At 44.2% G+C, this 22799-nt stretch overlaps 1 protein-coding gene across 3 annotated transcripts; it reads left to right on the top strand.

Annotated features, from left to right (window-relative positions):
* Positions 1-987: 987 nt before the first annotated feature.
* Positions 988-22520, top strand: LOC112260083 (E3 ubiquitin-protein ligase pellino homolog 1). Of its 3 annotated transcripts, none has more exons than XM_024434915.2 (8): positions 988-1361; positions 7010-7052; positions 9237-9437; positions 10418-10547; positions 10815-10925; positions 11660-11905; positions 16498-16686; positions 21688-22520. In XM_024434915.2, exons 3-8 carry the CDS (start codon positions 9265-9267, stop codon positions 22288-22290), a joined length of 1452 nt encoding a protein of 483 aa, XP_024290683.1. In that variant the 5' UTR covers positions 988-1361; positions 7010-7052; positions 9237-9264; the 3' UTR covers positions 22291-22520. The 3 variants fall into 3 exon arrangements, with proteins under 3 accessions (XP_024290683.1, XP_024290684.1, XP_024290685.1); XM_024434917.2 differs by having other exon boundaries at positions 990-1361; positions 10824-10925; XM_024434916.2 differs by lacking the exon at positions 7010-7052.
* Positions 22521-22799: the final 279 nt, after the last annotated feature.

The raw sequence follows: 22799 nt of genomic DNA, 5'->3' as shown, positions 1-22799 counted from the left end.
TATCTAATGATTCTGTCTCTTCACAGCAAAATCTTCAGAACGGGATGGTTGTATCCCCTATATAAATAACATTATAATGTTTGCAATAATTGTGTATAATAATTCAATTAAAAAAGAGCTGTACATTTTTTGGTCCATAAAATGAAACTGGTATGCTTTTTTATACAGTACCAGTCAAAAGTTTGGACACACCTACTCATTCCAGGGTTTTTCTTTATTTTTTACTGTTTTCTACATTGTGGAATAATAGTGAAGACATCAAAACTATTAAATAACACATATGGAATCATGTCGTAACCAAAAAAGTGTTAAACAAATCAAAATATATTTTACCTTTGAGATTCTTCAAAGTAGCCACCCTTTGCCTTGATGACAGCTTTGCACACTCTTGGCATTCTCTCAACCAGCTTCACCTGGAACCCATTTCATGAAGGTCAGGACAAACACATTGTTTCCAGAGGCAGTTTGGAACTCTAGTGAGTGTTGCAACCGAGAACAGATGATTGTTTACATGCTAAACGCTTTAACACTCAACACTCGTTCTGATAGCTTGTGTGGCCTACCACTTCAGGGCTGAGCCGTTGTTGCTCCTATAAGTTTCCATTTCACAATAACAGCACTTACAGGTGACCTGGGAAGCAGTAGCAGGGCAGAAATTTGACTAACTGACTTGTTGAAATGTAGACTTTTGGCCATGTAGTGTATTTTCTGTTATTTTCCCTTGGAAAGTGGTAGCACATACGATTTTAAGCAAGTCAACAGATTGCTCTTTCTTCAATTTTACAACCTCTATTTTCACATCTCCCTATAATATAGAGCTGGAGGTGTTTCTTTAAAAAAAATACATGATCATTCACACAGAATAATCTACACACTGCCTTAGCAACTGTACCTTCCTGAACAGCGCCTCTTTACAGTAGCCTACCAACTGTACTGTACAAGCATCATGCGCATGGGCTGGGATCAGCAGGTAGGTGGAGCCAGCACATTGTGCAAATCTTACGCAAGAATCGCGGAATCCTGATCAACCGCAGAGAGGCAATAATGTGGGCGATGGTGTGTCGGCGTTACTCCTGTGTTTTTTCCAAGGTAGAGTGCTAAAGAGAGATGGGCGTGACAACGGGCTGTCTGGACCACGAATAGTCTCCGGGAGGAAAGAGCATCTCGCAGTCTCCGATGTACCCGATGACAACGGAGAGGCAATGCCGACTGTCCGGTCCAATGGTTGTTCCATCCAACATACCTTCGCAGGTGGTGTTTTAACAACGGCACGACGTCCGATATTGAGGCCGCACGGGGATTGACACAATCCAAAAGGGAATAAAAAAATCTAACGGACCTCCTTCGGCACACATTAGCGGGTATTTATTGATTAATTTGCCAACCTGTTCAATTAGGCTACTGTCCATCAATGTGTGTTTCGGTGCTGAAGTGGTTTGACAATTGGCCCGTTTTATGTCTTTTTTTAATTTTCTTACATTCATGATAGCAGATCGGATAGGCTATTCTGTTGTCTCTGCGTGTGTGCTTGTGTGCGTGGCGATGTCTTGTTATTGTAGTATTTATTGTCTGTGCAGTGGATTCCCTCGTGTACTTCCCTGCCTCAAAGACTGCTGTGCTATGGAGCAGAGAAACGTTAAAACAAATAAGCAATTATTACAATGGGTAGGCTATAAAAAAAACACTAACCTCAGTAGGCCTAAAGATATTGTAATTACCTGCCCATCATAATCACTTTTCACCATAACATGTCATTTTTTAGTATAGCCCAACATATTTTTTTCCTGCGATGGTTCTTTCATCAAGCCTACATTAAACAAGGTTTTAATAGCTGCAATTTTTATATCCAACTGAAATGTCATCTTCCATGCTATTACGGCTATGATTATAATGAGCAAAATGACAAGTCCTTGATTAAAATTATTGCGTCTCCTTGGCTATAGCGATCATAAGCGTCCGTCGTGAGCATAGCAGAGGGACACGCAATCCTCTGCAATCTGGCCCTTGAAGGCACAGAGCAGAACCAGCCATGATCATGTTCTCAGTGCCCAAGTCAGTGTGTAGCTTCGTTGGTTTATATTACATATCAAACTATGTTTAGCTTATGCCTTATCGCATAGCTGAAGGACTCTGAGCATAGCCTATTTATTCTGGCTAGCTGTTTGGCAAATTATGTTATTTGGGGAGGCCTGCTTGCTGAGAAAACAAAATCCTATACGCATGATGATAATGGGGAACAAGATGGCTCACAACTCCCTCAGACTTTGGAGTGCAAGTATACATTGTGGAACCTGGAAGTGTAAAAAATATTATAGAGCAGGTTTGGTTCCATTATGGCCTCTTGTCCAACACACAAAAAATATATATAATTGTATAAAAAATAAGCTGTATAGATAAAGATCTTAGAAATTAACAAAGGTCCCAGTCTAACAAATCTGTGTTAATTTGCCACATACTGTATTATGTGCACAGTATAACACAAACACTCACACACACACACACATACACACAAACACTCACACACATTCACACACAAATCAAATCCAAATGTATTGTTCTCGTACACATATTTTGCAAATGTTATCGCAGGTTTAGTGAAATGCTTTTGTTCCTAGCTCCAACAGTGCAGTAATAGCCTACCTAACAATACAAAGCATAGACTTAAGAAATATAAAAAAATATTAGAACGAGCAATGTCAGAGTCTGGAATATAAATACAGTACCAGTCAAAAGTTTGGACACACCTACTCATTCCAGGGTTATTCATTATTTTTTACAATTTTCTACATTGTAGAATAATAGTGAAGACATCAAAACTATGAAATAACACATATGGAATCACATAGCAACCAGAAAAGTGTTAAACAAATTAAAAGATTATATTTGAGATTCTTCAAAGTTGCCACCCTTTGCCTTGATGACAGCTTTGCACACTCTTGGCATTCTCTCAACCAGCTTCATGAGGTAGTCACCTGGAATGCATTTCAATTAACAGGTGTGCCTTGTTAAAAGTCAATTTGTAGAATTTCTTTCCTTAATGCTTTGAGCCAATCAGTTGTGTGACAAGGTAGGGGTGGTATACAGAAGATAGCCCTGTTTGGTAAAAGTCCATATTATGGCAAGAACAGCTCAAATAAGCAAAGAGAAACGACAGTCCATTATTACTTTAAGACATAAAGGTCAGTCAATCTGGAAAATGTCATCTCGTGGTCGAATTGCTGGGGGCAAAAACGACTAAAGGACACCAATAAGAAGAAGAGACTTGCTTGGGCCAAGAAACACGAGCAATGGATATTAGACCGGTGGAAATCTGATGAGTCCAAATTTGCCATTTTTGGTTCCAACCGCTGTGTTTTTGTGAGACGCAGAGTAGGTGAACGGATGATCTCCGCATGTGTGGTTTCCACCGTGAATCATGGAGGAGGAGGTGTGATGGTGTTGGGGTGCTTTGCTGGTGACACGGCCTGTGATTTATTTAGAATTCAAGACGCGCTTAATCAGCATGGCTACCACAGCATTCTGCAGCAATACCCCATCCCATCTGGCTTGCGCTTAGTGGGACTATCATTTGTTTTTCAACAGGACAATGACCCAACATCCCTCCAAGCTGTGTGAGGGCTATTTGACCAAGAAGGAGAGTGATGGATCATTACCTGGCCTCCACAATCACCCGACCTCAACCCAATTGAGATGGTTTGGGATAAGTTGGACCACAGAGTGAAGAAAAATCAGCTAACAAGCGATGTGGGAACTCCTACAAGACTGTTGGAAAATCATTCCAGGTGATGCTGGATGAGAGAATGCCAAGTGTGTGCAAAGTTGTCATCAAGGTAAACGGTGGCTACTTTGACGACTCTCAAATATAAAATATATTTAGATTTTTTTAACACTTTATTGGTTACTACATGATTCCATGTGTTATTTCATAGTTTTGATGTCTTCATTATTATTCTACAATGTAGAAAATAATAAAAATAAAGAAAAACCCTTGAATGAGAAGGTGTGTCCAAACTTTGGACTGGTACTGTTTACATGTATATGATGGTGTGTATACAGTAGACATTATGGACAGACACACACACACACACACACACACACACAAACAACAGGTTTGCAGCATCTCATTCTCAATTTGAATGTTCCATATAACCAGTTTCCTATTCCCCATCATGTACTGTAGTTTTGCTGTGGTCTTGCTGTGCTTGTTAAAGAGGCCTCGATGTTCTCCTGCTGTGTCCTCGCTAGAGCCTACTGGGAATCTGTCTGTTTTGTTTCTCTTTTGCCTGCCCCTGTTCCTCCTCCTATTCTTCCTCTTCCCCCTATAGGGTAAATACACAACTTCATTAATACTGTTTACAACTTCAAAGAGTAAATACAGACAATCCTAATGAGTAAGTTCCTCACACTTAAGCATAATCCCATTCAAAATGCGTGCTTCACAGTCTTAAATGGACTTCTGTCTACAGTCGCACAGATGAATCCTGCATGACTGATGCTTACTCATACAGGCAGTCCGTAAGCTGGTTGTCTGCTGTGACACGTGGGTGAAAGAGAGAGAGAGAGACAGACTGAGAGAAAGAGAGAGCGAGAGAGAGAGCTAGGGAGGGATAGAGAATGACAGTGAGGATGAGTGACCGGGGGAGAGAGGAAGAGAGGAGAGTGGGATAGCGAGAGGGTGAGTAATGAGGAAAGGAGAAAAAGAGAGGGTGAGAGAGCGAGAGAGAGGGTGAGTCAGAGTGTGTGTGGTACCGGTGAAGAGGTGATGAGGTAACTGAGCGGCCCACCTGTGTGTCTTCTTGTAAAGCCAGAGGGGTCAAGCAGGTAGGTGGAGGTGGCAATAACACACAGAGATTACATAACGTATACTTACCGACAAAATACTATGAAGTCTTAAGGGGAACCTTAGGCCAAGTGTAGGCCGAAGCCATTTGAACCATTGAGATACACGTATATTAACTTGTGCATTTTAGCTATTGAGATATGAACCCATTTGAACCTGAAAAAGAGTAGTCTCAGTAAAGGAAGAGAACATCCTCAACTCTGAACATGTAAAAAGGGTGCTTGGAACCGAAAATCAATTACCTAAAAAAAATGTCAATAACACCTGGCAAAGATAACCCAATGTGACTCTGGGGGAATACAATGTGTTGTCACTGAACAAGGGCCCCTTTTCCGAGAAGATACAGACAAAAAACTTGGACTAAGATGTAGGATGGGATGGATGGTTGAACCTGGTAATGGATGATGTTGTTGTTGCTGTTGTTGTCTCCGAGTTTGACTAAGCACTCTATTGGGATACCACAGGCTCTATTATGCCTGTGTGCCAGCTTGATGTGAAAGGAGGATTTCTTTACTCAGAATATTTGTCTCCTAGTGTAGAATATTGTGTGAGTGATTTCTCTAACCTGGTGAAGGTGGAAGCCTCTTGAAGTTTGTTGGAAAGACACACACACAATCTCACACGCGCGCACACACACTTTCTCTCAGTCTCTGAGGTAGTATGTTGTTCCCTCTCCATTAATGGCATCATAGCACCCACTGCACTGCACAGCACTAGCCCGGTCACAGACTTTATCAGGCAGGCCCATTAGTACACAACACCAGTGCTATCGGGCTTTGTGTCTGCTTCGATAACAGGTGACACCTTGGCCACCATAGACCATGACCGACAATTGACTGGCAATCAATGCAATAACTCAGGTTTTTTCCGACAGTGTCGTATGTCCTCATGTGCCTGTGCATACTGTGTAGGTTAGATAGCCTCTGTCAGCTAGCATTGGACATGTTTGGGAATTGTGGTGGTGGTGATATGAATTTAAACATACCAGTAGAGTAGAGTTAAGGCATATCTCAGTTTATCTCCTGCCAAACATCTTGCTTTTCTTAGCAAGGTGCTAAATCTGAGTCCCTCGTTGCCATGTTTTCGTCGTGTTGCATACCACGATAAAATGTTGCAGATAGTAGCACAGCTACCCTGACAGTATGGTCATGTGCAGCGGAAATGTATTCCCAGTGATATCCAGTATCAGGAAGAAGCTGACACGAGGCAATACCATGGAATTCACTGCAGTACACTCTGTGAGAAAAAAGGTGCTATCAAGAACCAAAACGGGTTATTTGGCTGTCCCCCTTGGATAACCATTTGAAAAACCCCTTTTGGTTCCAGGTAGAAGAACTCTCTTTTTCGGTTTCACCACTGCTACAAATGTTAAACCACAAACCATCACCGAATGGAAATTGTTGCCTCTATAATCCTATGCAGTTGATATGATAGTGGCTACATTTCTCCAGATATGGGAGAAAATAAAAAAATAAGTGCAAAAAGATGTCTGGAAAGGAGTAAAATGTGATCAATGTTGTCAGGAATTCATATTTTATTCCTGAGATCACTTCCTGGTGTGTATATTTAGCTCTCTGTTCATTTCTTACTGGATGGAGATAGAAGAGCTTCACCCCTCCATTTCACTCCTCTCTCATTTTCTCTCTCTCTCTCTCTCTCTCTCTCTCTCACCCACACACACTCACCCTTCCTCTGCAGTAGGAGGAGAGAGAATTGTGGGTGAATTGTGGTGAAGAAGAGGGAGGGAGGGAGACATTTGGAGAAAGGGGGAGCTTAGGTTGTTCTTAATGAAACCAACCAAAGATAATATAACAAACGTTAGATTACGTTGTGATACCCTGTGTAATAACTGCAATGGAAATCGTGAAACACGTCGCTATGTTTCATTGTTTTCCTTTGTGTCTGTTGACCTGTGTATTATCGGTGGTCGCTATTCCTTTCCGGTCTCTATAGCTACCATCCCAGTCTTTTACTGTGGACTGCATTTCTATCTCTCTTAAACTCTCTCTCTCTATTATTCCATTTCCCTTTGTCTTCCTTTGTCACACAGATTTTCTTTGTTCCTCTGTCTCTTTCTCTCAATAACCCCCTCCCACCCTCTCTCTCTCTCTCTCTCTCTCTCTCTCTCTCTCTCTCTCTCTCTCTCTCTCTCTCTCTCTCCACTCCCAGGTTGTGGCAGTGGGTTGATTAGAAAGTGCGTGGCAGAGAACAGGTAATCCATCACCCTGCCAAACCCCTGCACCGGCGAGCATGCGCACACACACACTGTCTCACACACACACCGCCCACGCACACCGTGTGTCCCCTCTCTCAGTCCCATTGTCTGTCTGCCTCCATCCCTCCTATTCTCATTGTCCATCTCTGGTTTCCCATTTTGCCCTTTGGTTTTAGTGTCATGCTTTAGGTCTGTCTGTGCTTGTACACATCAGTGCAAGGTACCTTGTATCTCCACCTCTCATTTCTCTCCACCTCTCAATCCTCCTCCTCCATCCATCCATCCGGCCATGCCACCATGGTTTTTCTATTTCAGTCTCATCCTCCTCTCCCTACTCAACCCCTCCCCTCCCTCTTTCTTTCACTCCCTTTACCTCCCCTGTGTCCATTCTTAATCTCCATCCTACTCCTATAACACTCCATCTCCCAGCCATAGCAATGGAGAGCCGTAATGAAATGGCGACCGCCTGCCTAAATCTGCTCTCTGTCGTCCATCATCTCATTACGAGGGGATGTTCTCTGTGTTGGCCTCCGATTAGACGTGTTTATATCGAATAAGGTCTAATATTCACGTCGTGATGCAATTGACAACTCGCCGGAACAGCTGTGGTCCCCATGCTCTTTGTCTGGTCTGGCCGTTCATTTTGAGGGATGGGGCTTTGAGGTCGGACTGCCCAAACTCAAGATTATATAGGATATCAGACACATAGACAGAGTGAGAATGTCAGTTCTAGTTCATCTATTTCTGTGATCAGACAATTTGTACTTCTGGGGGAAGATAACATATAGCAGAGTTGGAATTCCAGTCTGTTTATAACCATAACATGTTTTTGTTGTTGTTGTGTAGGTATGCCATGTTCATGATCCATAAAGAGTGAACAAGGCATTGGTCTATTATGGCTGGCTCTGTGATGTCACTGGCTTCATTGGATTCGTGGTGTAGGTGGTCTCGCCCACTTTTGATTGATAATAGGGTACTTATAATAAACATTGGCATAGAACCTGTGTTTGCCTCATTGCCAACACAGACAGGGAATGCAGAGATTTTTTTGACTTGTGTACATTTGCTAATGTCAAGGGATTTAAATGTAAATAGACATTTTACTGTATATGTACACCCACTGTTTGAGGAGATAATCATCTTTCCTTTATTCACAATTCATGTGATGTGATGCTTGTTTCTGTAAAGCACCACTAGAATGTATCCCTGTGCTATTATACAATTGCATTAGACTATCATAAAAAATATATTTTTAGTCCAATTCCTTTAATGCCAAGTGCTTGTTTTCATTTGACAGTGCTCCCAATCGAACCATTGAAATGCCACAGCCAGCCAGGCAGCCATAAACCTTTTGTAAAAACTGAAAACCAATCATGTTGAACCCAGAGAAAAGTTGCAGCTCTCACAGGGTTTGTTAAGAATCTCGGACACGACAGAACATCGATTGATGGTTATCTGGTTGTTAACTTTAAAAGCTTTGGGAAACATGTTCTCTTGTTTTGAGTGATTCTTGGCCCTACAAAGGACTATAGTAACACTTGCCAATGGCCATAGAACTTGAGTTCATTTAACAATGGTAGGATATGTCAGACAGAGACACAATGTGGTACAAGCTGAGGCTGTAGATTTAGGCGTTTAACTGCCTGCGTGAAAATGCTTGGCTCACTTGTACCCATCTAGTCCTATTCGTTTTGCCTGTCTAGCGTGCGCGCGCACACACACACACACACACACACACACACACACACACACACACAGGCATGCACTCCCACACACACACACACACACAGGCATGCACACCCGCACACACACACAGGCATGCACGCCCTCACACACACAGGCATGCACGCCCGCACACACACACTCTGCAAATGCACTAAGTCAGCAAAGAAGAGAGAGTACTTCTGTTTTGTCACATAATGCAGTATGACAATTAAACTTCTAAGTATAGCGACAGCATCATGATGACTGTCTGAGTAGGACCACAAATGCTGCGTCTTTGTTTAAAGGCCATGTATATTTGAATATTGAACTCTTTGATGCGCTGATGATACATCTTGACTGCCTACAGCTGTATCCTTGTCTTGGTGCACTGATTGTCTTGAGTGTCTCTTATATCTCTTTCTGTCTCTCTCGCTCTCTCCCTCGCCTTTCGCTCCCTCCCCCTTCTCTCCCTCCCAGCTGTGAGCCCACATTGTGGCCGGCGGGCATGGTTTTGGAGGGTAGCTCGGAGGCCCTGTGTCCCCCGCCCTCACTGGAGCTGCGCCCGTCCTGCAACAAGAGCCAGCCCTCGCCTCCCCTGGGCTCATGCTCCACGCCCCACGACGGACTCTTCCCCGGGGACAAGGAGCCCGTCAAATACGGGGAGCTCATCGTCTTAGGGTGGGTTACCTGTCCCTCTGTGTGTGTGTTGGTGGGTGGGTGTTTCTGTGCGTGTTTGCTTATGTGTCTTCAACAGTGGTTAATATGTACAACAGTTGCCCATACCATTCATCTCATCCCAGACTGTGTTATACACGCCATGCCTTGAAGAATCGTTATTTATATGGACTCATAAGTCTCAGTGGTTGTGTGTATACTCTTAAGCTATCCTTGTCAGTTAGAAGAAACCCCCCTTCCTACCTTCTTTACAAAGCCAAAAAGACTAGCCCTTGCAGCTCCTAGACACACACAGTATCTATCTTTCTTTCCGTTTCAGTGGCTCATAAAAAAAAGAGCTCATTTGACTCCCTTACAATGATGCCATTGTAAGAGTCATGGGGCAGAATAGGCAAATTACACCCTCAACTGCCAAGAGAGAGAGAGAGAGGGAGAGAGAGGGGGGGGAAGAGGGGGAGACAGAGAGAGAGAGAGAGAGACAGAGAGGGGGAGAGAGAGAGAGAATTGTAGACTCATATCTTACTCACTCATGCAGTGATGGTATATAATAATTGTGGATAATGAGTAAGGCTGACTATTCTATGGATTTTATTAAGAGGGAGTGTAATGCCAGCTGCAGACATTTTATGAGCCCTATCCAATCATGACATGGGCAGGTAATAGGCAGGACATAGGCAGACTAACCCATATAGGGAATATTCCCCTCAGAACCAAATTAATCTTTATGGATTGAGATTCAAGCCATTTGGTCCAGTTTTAAAGGAATAGTTTACCCCAAAGTGTGTCACATGTTCACATCTCATAGGTAGTCTAAAGTTGTTGTCTAATTTGTTGTGTAGATCCAACTATATGTATTAGGACAATACATGCAAGCCTCAATCCCAACTGAATGGGGGAGATAGGCTGCCAACCAATACAAATGTAAAGTATATTTGGTTGTATATTGAAAAAGTGTTTTATATTATGACCCATACTGTACTCAGGCACAATGGTTCCTTGGCCAATGGGGACAAGGGGCGAAGGAGAAGTCGCCTGGCCCTCTACAAGAGACCCAAAGCCAACGGGGTCAAACCTGATGTCATCCACAATGTCTCCACCCCTCTGGTGTCAAAGGTGAGAGGTGACTGTCTAATTCGCATTAGATTTAGACAGTCTTTCACAGTTTGAAACACTATTTAATAATTCTAGAAATGTTTACTCATTAACTCTAGAAATGTTCTGTGTGCAGGAATGAAAAGTACAAACTGTATGTACGATTCTGTTTATATCAACGCTTACCACATATGGTACTAATACATTCCCAAGCAGGCAAAACTTTTGGGATGCCCTTACCTGAGTAGCTGGCTATATGACCTGGTTCCTGTATATGTGTGTGTTCTGCATCGACAGGCCCTCAGCAACAAAAGCCAGCACAGCATCTCTTACACCCTGTCCAGGAGTCACTCGGTCATTGTAGAGTACACTCATGACACCAACACAGACATGTTTCAGGTGAGTCCTCTTTTATATTACCTACACATGACATGCCAAGTCAGCCAGAGCCCCAACACTTCAGCACGACAATGACCTGGAAACTGACAACCGAGTGTGTGCATCCTAAATGACATTTCCTATTTAGTGCTCTACTTTTGACCAGTGCCCATAGGGGTCAACGTCTGTGCATCACATAAGGAATAAGGGTACTGTTTGGGGGCCGCACACCGTCAGAAGAGGAGCGAGGAGAGGGTTTATTTCCTGTGTGTTAGATAGCAGACTCCCGCTCTCCCCTCCCCCTCTCCTTTCGGACAGCGACAGACTGCTCTAGCTGTCTATCTCTCATCCCAGTGATGAATGAAGGAGTCCAAACTCCTGCGGGCAGAATGGATCTGAGGTGCTGCAGGCTCCAGGGCTGCGGTCCCATCTGTTCATCTGTCTGCTCTCTCTCTCCAACCAGGGGCTGTGACAAGGCTGCCATTTTATCTCCTGGCAGCCTGGGAGGAAACAAAACTTGTTTGCTGGTATGTTGTGGGCATTTCTCCACAACACTCCAGATGATACCCTGTCTTCAGTGGGATTGAAATGGAATTGAGTTTTTCTACCACCCTCCTCCCCAAAGACATGTTTCCACTCATATACCCTATTCTATTCTATTCTACTCTATTCTACTGTATTCTACTGTACTTTATTCTATAATTCTATTAACCATGAATCTCCCTCTATCTCCTATGGCCTACCTCGCCCTACAGATCGGGCGTTCTACAGAGAGCATGATTGACTTTGTGGTGACGGACACAGCGGGCAGCAGCACCAGTGGTGGTGGCGGTGGGTGGCAGGTCCAGGGGGCGGCAGGCGAGGGGGTCGGAGGAGGGGGGCAGTCGGCCCAGAGCACAATCTCCCGCTACGCGTGCCGCATAATGTGCGAGCGCAACGCCCCTTACACGGCCCGCATCTACGCCGCCGGCTTCGACTCCTCCAAAAACATCTTCCTGGGGGTGAGTCGCGGTGATGGCCACAGTGTGAGTGACAGCATGGGCGACATCACACCCCGAACATGTCATCGCGGTGATGAGCGTCACCACGTGTGATATACTGTGGAGATTGATTGAAGTCCGGGAGGAAATGGTGGTGTGGTGTGTAGGAGTTGTTAGTGGGTGTGTGAATGTTCACCATGTGGTCTGCTTCTTGGGCAATATTTATTTGAGGTGTATATTCATACACAAATTACCCGTCTGTACTGGACAAACAAATTAGAAATCTCTTGGCCCCATCCTATACGCGCACACACACACACACACACATTCCACTGGTGCGTCTTCTTCGCCTTAGGGCTATTGCCTCTCGTTGGCCCAGCGCCCAACCACAAAAACAGCCCTAGCCTCACTTTGTTTAGAGATAAGACTATCAATGGTAAATATCAATAGACACACGTCCGGGACTGCCAGGCCGCATTTGCTTTCAGGGTCTGAGGGCCACGGCTTTTTTAACGGATTAGATTTATGACAGCATTGTTGGATTCTATACACACACGTTCGCACAAACTGCAGAGAAATGGGAATTATGGGAATCAAGGAGCCGTGATTAAATTGATACAGTGTATGTGTGCAGTGGTGGGAAAAGTACTCAATTGTCATACTTGAGGAAAAGTAAAGATTCCTTAATAGAAAATGAGTCAAGTAAAAGTGAAAGGTAACCAGTAAAATACTACTTGAGTAAAAGTATAGAAGTATCTGGTTTTAAATGTACAGTGATGGAAAAAGTACTCAATTGTCATACTAGAGTAAAAGTAAATGCTAGACTTCAAATTCCTTATGTTAAACCTGTCTAGGACTGGGGAACCCTGTTCCACTAGCCGGAATCCCTCGCCAAACCAATGAAATTGCAGGGCGCCAAATACAAATCAACAGACATCTCATAAATCCAATTTCTCAAACATACAAGTATTAGGTACCATTTTAAAGATAAAATTCTCTTTAATCCAGCCACAGTGTCTGATTTCAAAAATGCATTACAGCGAAAGCTCCACAAACGATTATGTTAGGTCACCACCAACTCACAGAAAAACCCAACCATTTTTCCAGCCAAAGAGTGGAGTCACAAAAAGCAGAAATAGAGATAAAATGAATCACTAACCTTTGATGACCTTCTTCAGATGACACTCATAGGACTTCATGTTACACAATACATGTATGTTTTGTTCGGTAAAGTTCATATTTATATCCCAAAATCTTATTTTACATTGGTGTGTTACGTTCAATAGTTCTAAAACATGCAGTGATATTGCAGAGAGCCACATGAATTCACAGAAATACTCATAATAAATGTTGATGAAAATACAACTATTATACATAGAACTTTAGATACACTTCTCCTTAATGCAACTGCTGTGTCAGATTTCAACAAAAACTTTACGGACAAAGCATAATCTGAGAACAGCGCTCAGAGCCCAAACCAGCCAGAGAAATATCCACCATGTTGGGTAGTCAACATTATTCATAAATAACATTATAAATATTCACTTACCTTTGATGATCTTCATCAGAATGCACTTCCAGGAATCGCAGTGCCACAATAAATGCTTGTTTTGTTCGATAATGTCCATCATTTATGTCCAATAGTTTCTTTTGCTAGGGTGTTTGGTAAACAAATCCAAAAGCGCGATCTGGTCCATTCGGACGAAACGTTCAAAAAGTTATATTACAGGTCGAAGAAACTTGTCAAACTAAGTATAGAATCAATCTTTAGGATGTTTTTATCATAAAAGTTCAATAATGTTCCAACCGGAGAATTCCATTGTCTGTAGAAAAGCCATGGAACGAGAGCTAACTCTCTCGTGACCGGGCGTCTTGAGCCTGTGACACTCTGCCAGACCACTGACTCAAAGAGCTCTCATCCGGTCCCACTTCAGAGTAAGAGCCTGAAACAACGTTCTAAACTTTGTTGACATCTAGTGGAAGCCTTAGGAAGTGCAATTTGACCCATATCTCACTTTGTATTCGATAGGGATAAGTTCAAAAACTACAAACTGTTTCAGGTTTTTGCCTGCCATATGAGTTCTGTTATACTCACAGACATCATTCAAACAGTTTTAGAAACTTCGGAGTGTTCGGAGTATCCAATACTAATAATAACATTAATATATTAGCATCTGGGACTGAGTAGGAGGCAGTTCACTCTGGGCACGCTATTCATCCAAAAGTGAAAATGCTGTCCCCTATCCCAAAGAAGTTTTAATCAACTAGACGGCACAATTGTCTTAATTTACGGACAGCCAGGGGCACACTCCAACACTCAGACATCATTTACAAATGAAGTATTTGTGTTTAGTGAGTCCACCAGATCATAGGCAGTAGGGATGACAACGCGTTATATTGATAGATGTGTGAATTGGACAATATTGCTGTCCTTCCTGAGCACTTTTGAGTGTCAAGAAAAGGTATGGGAATAAAAAGGTACATATCTTCTTTAGGAATATAGTGGAGTAAAAAGTTGTCCAAAATATAAATAGTTAAGTACAGATACGCACATGCAGTAAGTCGTTTATTGGGGTATGTGAGTGACGTGTGTGTTAGAGCTGGGAATTGCCAGCGACCTCACGATACAATACTATCGCGATACTTCGGCGCCGATACGTTATGTGTTGTGATGCTCACGATTCTCACACTTCTGTATGTACTGTGTTATGATTCAATACTGTGATTTTATTGCGATTTGATGTCCCAAACCTATTTCCCACCATACGGTATGTCCGCTGCTGGGGGACAAGAGAGAGCCATAAGAAAACTAGTGTTGTTGATCAGTCACGGATATAAAAGTGCTGAAAACAAATTGGCTCCCTAATTTAAAAAGAAGATGAAGAACAAGCTATGAAGGAAAAATACTGCAGTTTTGGTGCCGCTACAGCCAACTAGTGCAAAAATAATATCCCGATATGTAACTGTATCCGTCAAACACTTCTGTCTATATCTGTGTGCAAGTATGTGCACATATGCTTGTGTTTGTGTGTGTGCGTGTGCTTGCCCGCACGTGTGCATGAGAGTGTGAGTGTTTGCTGAAAACCACTCAAATCAGCAAACACAACAATACACTGCATTAAAATTACAGTGCAGTGGTCCAGTGCAGTGAAGTAGAGGGGGGTTGCTTGTGTTTGATCCATTCTGGCAGAGGCACTCAGTCCCCCCCCCCTTCTCCCTGTCTTCCCCCATCCCCCTCGCCCATACAGGGAATGAGTTATCGAAGGGGTTCTGCGAGATGAACATGGAGTGTAAATGGGGAAAGAGAGAGAGTTGGCACGGGAGAGATGGGGAGGCCATTTGGTGGGGTGGGGTGAAGGGAGAGGGAGGGAGAGGGGCCATTGTCATTGTGGAAGACATTGGAGGCAGGAGTCCAGCTGTACTCATCTCCATCGATGGGAGTCGGCCCTAGGGTCAGAGTCAGACACACTGTGCTGCCACACCGCCAGTCTGCCACTGACCTCCACTAGCATTTGATTATGAGGGGCAGGAATGGCGGCCATATTGGATTAGATGAAGGAAGGTGGTAATGTTTTTGAAACGATTGACTGGTCAATGTTCGTCGCGTGCCAACAGTGACCAAGGGCAATGACAAGATAGTTCATATACCAGACAGAGTTATGATATACTTACATATGCTTTAGTGGATATCACACAAGAAATAAGTGTTTATACTGAAAATGGTTTTCGTTGACTACAGATATACAACAAAATGATGGCATCGATGACAACAATAGCATGACACCACATGTGACCTTTTTGACACTGCAAAGGACAAACAAATAGGACAATGTGTCCACGTCGTGACATCATCATGAGATAACATCCGGATGACTAACCTAACCCCACCACATAGACTTGCGTAATTCATCTTAGCGTCATAGCATGTGGCCGGTGCAAGACATACAGGAGAGAAACCTCAATAGCTGCTAGCTGCTGTCAATGAAGCGAAGGCTGAATAACCTCCGCACGGCTCCCTCCTCTACAACTGGCACACACACAATGTCCTTGGCAGACAGCGGAGTCGGGCAGGCAGCTCGGCCCACTGCTACTGTGGAGGTGGAGAGGGAGCGAGGGATGGAGAGAGAGTGGGAGGGATGGAGAGCGGGAGAGAGAGAGGGATAGATGGATGGATGGAGGTAGAAAGGAAGTTTATTCAAAATATTAGGACATAAATGTTCTGAAAGGCTTATACAATAACACTGGTTGAATGGCTTGTTGTCATGCCTGCTTTGAAAGGTATGCCCACTGACAGAAAATATCATAACACTGCCACTGCAGGGACTGAATGCCCTGCAATGTTTATGTGTGCGTGTGCATTGCTGTGTGTTCGTCAGTATAGTGGTCTACTCTGGTCTAAATATAGCAGTGCAGAAAAGCAATGTTAGCTGTTTATTTTCTCTCTCTCCCCCCCTACCCATCTCTCTCTCTCTCTCTCTCTCTCTCCCTTACTCTCTTTCTGCCTCTTCCTCTCCTTCTACCCCCTTCTCTCTCTCTTTCTCTGTCTCTGCTTTTATCCATCACTGTCCCTCACCTTGGCCCTCTGTCTGTCTGTTTGTGTGTGGGTCTCTCAGGAGCGGGCTGCCAAATGGCGAACGTCAGACGGCCTGATGGACGGCCTGACCACCAATGGTGTGCTGGTGATGCACCCGGCGGGAGACTTCGTGTCGGAGCCGGCGCCAGGCGTGTGGCGGGAGATCTCGGTGTGCGGGAACGTCTTCGCCCTGCGGGAGACGCGCTCGGCCCAACAGAGGGGAAAATTGGTGAGGGGGAGGTCGTCATCAGTGGGGGGAGGGGGGGAATAAAGCCTCAAACCTGTCTGGTTATCAGGACTACTGTTATATCTGCATCTGTTATCTGATGATCACGTGTGTGTACAGTCGTGGCCAAAAGTTTTGAGAATGACACAAATATTAATTTCCACAAAGTTTGCTGCTTCAGTGTCAGAGTTATGATATACTTGGAATACTGAAGTATAATTACAAGTATTTCATAAGTGTCAAAGGCTTTTATTGACAATTACATGAAGTTGATGCAAAGAGTCAATATTTACAGTGTTGACCCTTCTTTTTCAAGACCTCTTCAATCCGCCCTGGCATGCTGTCAATTAACTTCTGGGCCACATCCTGACTGATGGCAGCCCATTCTTGCATAATCAATGCTTGGAGTTGTGGGTTTTTGTTTGTCCACCCGCCTCTTGAGGATTGACCACAAGTTCTCAATGGGATTAAGGTATGGGGAGTTTCCTGGCCATGGACCCAAAATATCGATGTTTTGTTCCCCGAGCCACTTAGTTATCACTTTTGCCTTTTGGCAATGTGCTCCATCATGCTGGAGAAGGCATTGTTTGTCACCAAACTGTTCCTGGATGGTTGGGAGAAGTTGCTCTCGGAGGATGTGTTGGTACCATTCTTTATTCATGGCTGTGTTCTTAGGCAGAATTGTGAGTGAGCCCACTCCCTTGGCTGAGAAGCAACCCCACACATGAATGGTCTCAGGATGCTTTACTGATGGCATGACACAGGACTGATGGTAGTGCTCAACATTGTCTTCTCCGGACAAGCTTTTTTCTGGATGCCCCAAACAATCGGAAAGGGGATTAATCAGAGAAAATCACTTTACCCCAGTACTTACCTTTTGCAGAATATCAGTCTGTCCCTGATGTTTTTCCTGGTGAGAAGTGGCTTCTTTGCTGCCCTTCTTGACACCAGGCCATCCTCCAAATGTCTTCGCCTCACTGTGCGTGCAGATACACTCACACCTGCCTGCTGCCATTCCTGAGCAAGCTCTGTATTGGTGGTGCCCTGATCCCGCAGCTGAATCAACTTTAGGAGACGGTCCTGGCGCTTGCTGGACTTTCTTGGGTTCCCTGAAGCCTTCTTCACAACAATTGATCCGCTCTCCTTGAAGTTCTTGATGATCCGATAAATGGTTGATTTAGGTGCAATCTTACTGGCAGCAATATCCTTGCCTGTGAAGCCCTTTTTGTGCAAAGCAATGATGACGGCACGTGTTTCCTTGCAGGTAACTATGGTTGACAGAGGAAGAACAATGATTCCAAGCACCACCCTCCTTTTGAAGCTTCCACTGTGTTATTCGAACTCAATCAGCATGCCAGAGTGATCTCCAGCCTTGTCCTCGTCAACATTCACACCTGTGTTAATGAGAGAATCGCTGACAGGATGTCAGCTGGTCCTTTTGTGGCAGGGCTGAAATGCAGTAGAAATGTTTTGGGGGGATTCAGTTCATTTGCATGGCAAAGAGGGACTTTTCAATTAATTGCAAATTATTATTTTTTTTCACCTTTATTTAACCAGGTAGGCTAGTTGAGAACAAGTTCTCATTTGCAACTGCGACCTGGCCAAGATAAAGCAAAGCAGTGTGACAGAGACAACACAGAGTTACGCATGGAGTAAATAATAAACAAGCCAATAACACAATAAATGGGTCAATGACACAGTAGAAAAAAGAAAGTCAGTGTGTGCAAAAGGCATGAGGAGGTAGGCAATAAATAGGCCATAGGAGCAAATAATTACAATTTAGCAGATTAACACTGGAGTGATAAATGAGCAGATTATGATGTGCAAGTAGAGATACTAGTGTGCAAAAGAGCAGAAAAGTAAATCAAATAAAAACAATATGGGGATGAGGTAGGTAGATTGGGTGGGCTATTTACAGATGGACTATGTACAGCTGCAGTGATCGGTTAGCTGCTCAGATAGTTGATGTTTAAAGTTGGTGAGGGAAAAAGTCTCCAACTTCAGCGATTTTTGCAATTCTTTCCAGTCACTGGCAGCAGAGAACTGGAAGGAAAGGCGGCCAAATGAGGTGTTGGCTTTGGGGATGATCAGTGAGATATACCTGCTAGAACGTGTGCTACGGGTGGGTGTTGTTATCGTGACCAGTGAACTGAGATAAGGCGGAGCTTCACCTAGCATAGATTTATAGATGACCTGGAGCCAGTGGGTCTGGCAATGAATATGTAGCGAGGGCCAGCCGACTAGAGCATACAGGACACAGTGGTGGGTGGTATAAGGTGATTTGGTAACAAAACGGATGGCACTGTGATAGACTGCATCCAGTTTGCTGAGTAGAGTGTTGGAAGCTATTTTGTAGATGACATCGCCGATGTCGAGGATCGGTAGGATAGTCCATTTTATTAGGATAAGTTTGGAGGCGCGAGTGAAGGAGACTTTGTTGCGAAATAGAAAGCCGATTCTAGATTTGATTTTTGATTGGAGATGTTTAATATGAGTCTGGAAAGAGAGTTCACGGTCTAGCCAGACACCTAGGTGTTTATAGTTGTCCACATATTCTAGGTCGGAACCGTCCAGGGTGGTGATGCTAGTCGGGCGGGCGGGTGCGGCCAGCGAATGGTTGAAAAGCATGCATTTGGTTTTACTAGCATTTAAGAGCAGTTGGAGGCCACGGAAGGAGTGTTGTATGGCACTGAAGCTTGTTTGGAGGTTAGTTAGCACAGTGTCCATGGATGGGCCAGAAGTATAGAGAATGGTGTCGTCTGCGTAGAGGTGGATCAGGGAATCGCCCGCAGCAAGAGCGATATCATTGATATATACAGAGAAAAGAGTCGGCCCGAGAATTTAACCCTGTGGTACCCCCATAGAGACTGCCAGAGGTCCGGACAACATGCCCTCCGATTTGACACACTGAACTCTGTCTGCAAAGTAGTTGGTGAACCAGGCGAGGCAGTCATTAGAAAAACCAAGGGTATTGAGTATGCCGATAAGAATACGGTGATTGACAATGTCGAAAGCCTTGGCCAGGTCGATGAAGACGGCTGCACAGTACTGTCTTTTATCGTTGGCGGTTATGATCACTCTTCATCTGATCACTCTTCATAACATTCTGGAGTAAATGCAAATTGCCATCATACAAACTGAGGCAGCAGACTTTGTGAAAATTAATATTTGTGTCATTCTCTGTGTCATTCTCAAAACTTTTGCCCACGACTGTATATGTGTGTGTGTGTATATATATAGATATATATATATATATATATATATATATATATATAAACTATGAAATAACACATATGGAATCAAGTAGCCACCCTTTGCCTTGATGACAGCTTTGCACACTCTTAGCATTCTCTCAACCAGCTTCATCTGGAATGCTTTTCCAACAGTCTTGAAGGAGTTCCCACATATGCTGAGCACTTGTTGGCCGCTTTTGGCCCTTCACTCTGTGGTCCAACTTATCCCAAACCATCTCAATTGGGTTGAGGTCAGGTGATTGTGGAGGCCAGGTCACCTGATGCAGCACTCCATCACTCTCCTTCTTTGTCAAATAGCCCTTACACACCCTGGAGGTGTGTTGGGTCATTGTCCTGTTGAAAAACAAATGATCGTCCCACTAAGCGCAAACCAGATGGGAGGGCGTATCGCTGCAGAATGCTGTGGTAGCCATGCTGGTTAAGTGTGACGTAAATTCTTTGTAAATCACAGACAGTGTTACCAGCAAAGCACCCCCACACCATCACACCTCCTCCTCCATGCTTCACGGTGGGAACAACACATGCGGAGATCATCTGTTCATCTACTCTGGTGGTTGAAATCAAGAATCTCAAATTTGTACTCATCAGACCAAAGGACAGGTTTCCACTGGTCTAATGTCCATTGCTCGTGTTTCTTGGCCCAAGCAAGTCTCTTCTTCTTATTGGTCCTTCGGTAGTGGTTTCTTTACAGCAATTCGACCATGAAGGCCTGATTCACACAGTCTCCTCTGAACAGTTGATGTTGAGATGTGTCTGTTACTTGAACTCTGTGAAGAATTTATTTGGGCTGCAATTTCTGAGGCTGGCAACTCTAATGAACTTATCCTCTGCAGCAGAGGTAACTCTGGGTCTTCCTTTCCTGTGGCGGTCCTCATGAGAGACATTTTCATCACCGTGCTTGATGGTTTTTGCGACTGCACTTGAAGAAACATTCAAAGTTCTTGAAATGTTCCAGATTGACTGACCTTCATGTCTTAATGTAATGATGGACTGTCGTTTCTCTTTGCCTATTTGAGCTGTTCTTGCCATAATATGGGCTATCTTCTGTCTACCACCCCTACCTTGTCACAACACAACTGATTGGCTCCAATGCATTAAGAAGGAAAGATATTCCACAAATGAACTTTTAACAAGGCACACCTGTTATTTGAAATGCATTCCAGGTGACTACCTCAGGAAGCTGGTTGAGAGAATGCCAAGAGTGTGCAAAGTTGTCATCAATGCAAAGGGTAGCTACTTTCAAGAATCTCAAAAATAAAATCTATTTTGATTTGTTTAACACTTTTTTAGTTACTACATGATTCCATGTGTTATTTCATAGTTTTGATGTCTTCTCTACTTTTCTGCAATGTAGAAAATAGTCAAATAAAGAAAGACCCTTGAATGAGTACGTGTCCCAACTTTTGACTGGTGTAGGTATAGTATATATGTGTAGGCGGTTAAATTAAGGACTCCACAGTCAGGCTAAACATCTGATGAGCTTTAGAGTTTCCCAACTATGAGTTATGAATGATGTTTTGTGAATCAATCATTAAAGTTTGATTCGATTCTTGATGGTATGCGACAGGCTAGGATGATCACAGTGCCAGAAAGTGGTCGTGGATAGGGAAACAAAAAAAACATTATTAGTCAAAGGCACAGAAAAAGTTAACAATGTATGCAAATAATTATGGTTTGACAATTATAGTATTGTCTGTACCTGTTTACGAATCCTCCCCTTAATCCTCCTCCCCACCCCATTTCCCTCCAGGTGGAGAACGAGTCCAACACCCTGCAGGACGGCTCTTTGATTGACCTGTGCGGTGCCACCCTCCTGTGGCGTACCCCGACGGGCCTGCGCCGCACCCCCACCCTCAAGCAGCTGGAGTCCCTCCGCCAGGAGCTGAATGCCGCCCGGCCCCAGTGCCCCGTGGGTTTTAACACCCTGGCCTTCCCCAGCCTGGCCCGGCGAGAGATTGTTGACAAGAAGCAGCCCTGGGTCTATGTCAACTGTGGTCACGTGCACGGCTACCACAACTGGGGCTACCGGAAAGACAAGGGCCACAACGTGGGCCCCGGGGGGACGGCTCCGGCGAGTACCGGGGAGAGGGAGTGCCCCATGTGCCGGCGCGTGGGCCCCTACGTGCCCCTGTGGCTTGGCTGCGAGGGCGGGCTGTACCTGGACGCTGGGCCACCGACGCACGCCTTCTGCCCCTGCGGCCACGTGTGCTCTGAAAAAACTGTGGCGGGCTGGAGCCAAATCCCGCTGCCGCACGGAACGCACGCCTTCCATGCCGCATGCCCCTTCTGCGGCACCTGGCTGACAGGCGAGCAGGGGCACATCAAACTCATCTTTCAGGGGCCCGTCGACTGAGGCCGGAGCTGAGTGGCTGAGATAGGGGGCAGGCTAGAGGGAAGGTGGACTGGGGAAATGTCTAAAAGGACTGTCTGTAAGGAAACGCGAAGGGACAAAAATAGACAAGACTGTCGAAATGACGATGGACTGAACCGAAGAAGAGAGGCAAACGTGATGGAAGTAGATGATGCATAAATGGCATTTGAGTTGTATTTGGGGAAGATGTAAATAAAAGGTGTTGAAATGAATACATGACTGGTGTTTGGTGATCTTTGGAATACTGATTGTAGGTCAAAAATAATAATAATTAAAAGCGTGTCATTTGACGCATAGTTTCATCATTAATGTGATTTCAATATTTGAAAATGTGAAATTCATGGTGAACTAGCTGTTTCAGTTAATCCAGATGAATCAGATCTCATGATAAAACCATCCATTGTATCAGTGTGTTTACAGTTCTAAAACAATGGGTTTAAAGCACTTGATTCCCCATTGACTCCATGTTAGAGCTAGATCTGCAAACTGTT

Source organism: Oncorhynchus tshawytscha, linkage group LG10 (genome assembly GCF_018296145.1).
Source record: "Oncorhynchus tshawytscha isolate Ot180627B linkage group LG10, Otsh_v2.0, whole genome shotgun sequence".
NCBI lineage: Eukaryota > Metazoa > Chordata > Actinopteri > Salmoniformes > Salmonidae > Oncorhynchus > Oncorhynchus tshawytscha.
This window is presented reverse-complemented; position numbering and strand designations above follow the sequence as displayed.

What these genes read in the sequence shown, in the direction of transcription:
- LOC112260083 (XM_024434916.2), top strand. Translation starts at nt 9,265, where the DNA reads ATGGTTTTGGAGGGTAGCTCGGAGGCCCTGTGTCCCCCGCCCTCACTG. An exon ending in CCAACACAGACATGTTTCAG is followed by an intron (nt 10,926 to 11,659) that starts GTGAGTCCTCTT and finishes CTCGCCCTACAG; the next exon opens with ATCGGGCGTTCTACAGAGAG. An exon ending in CCCAACAGAGGGGAAAATTG is followed by an intron (nt 16,687 to 21,687) that starts GTGAGGGGGAGG and finishes ATTTCCCTCCAG; the next exon opens with GTGGAGAACGAGTCCAACAC.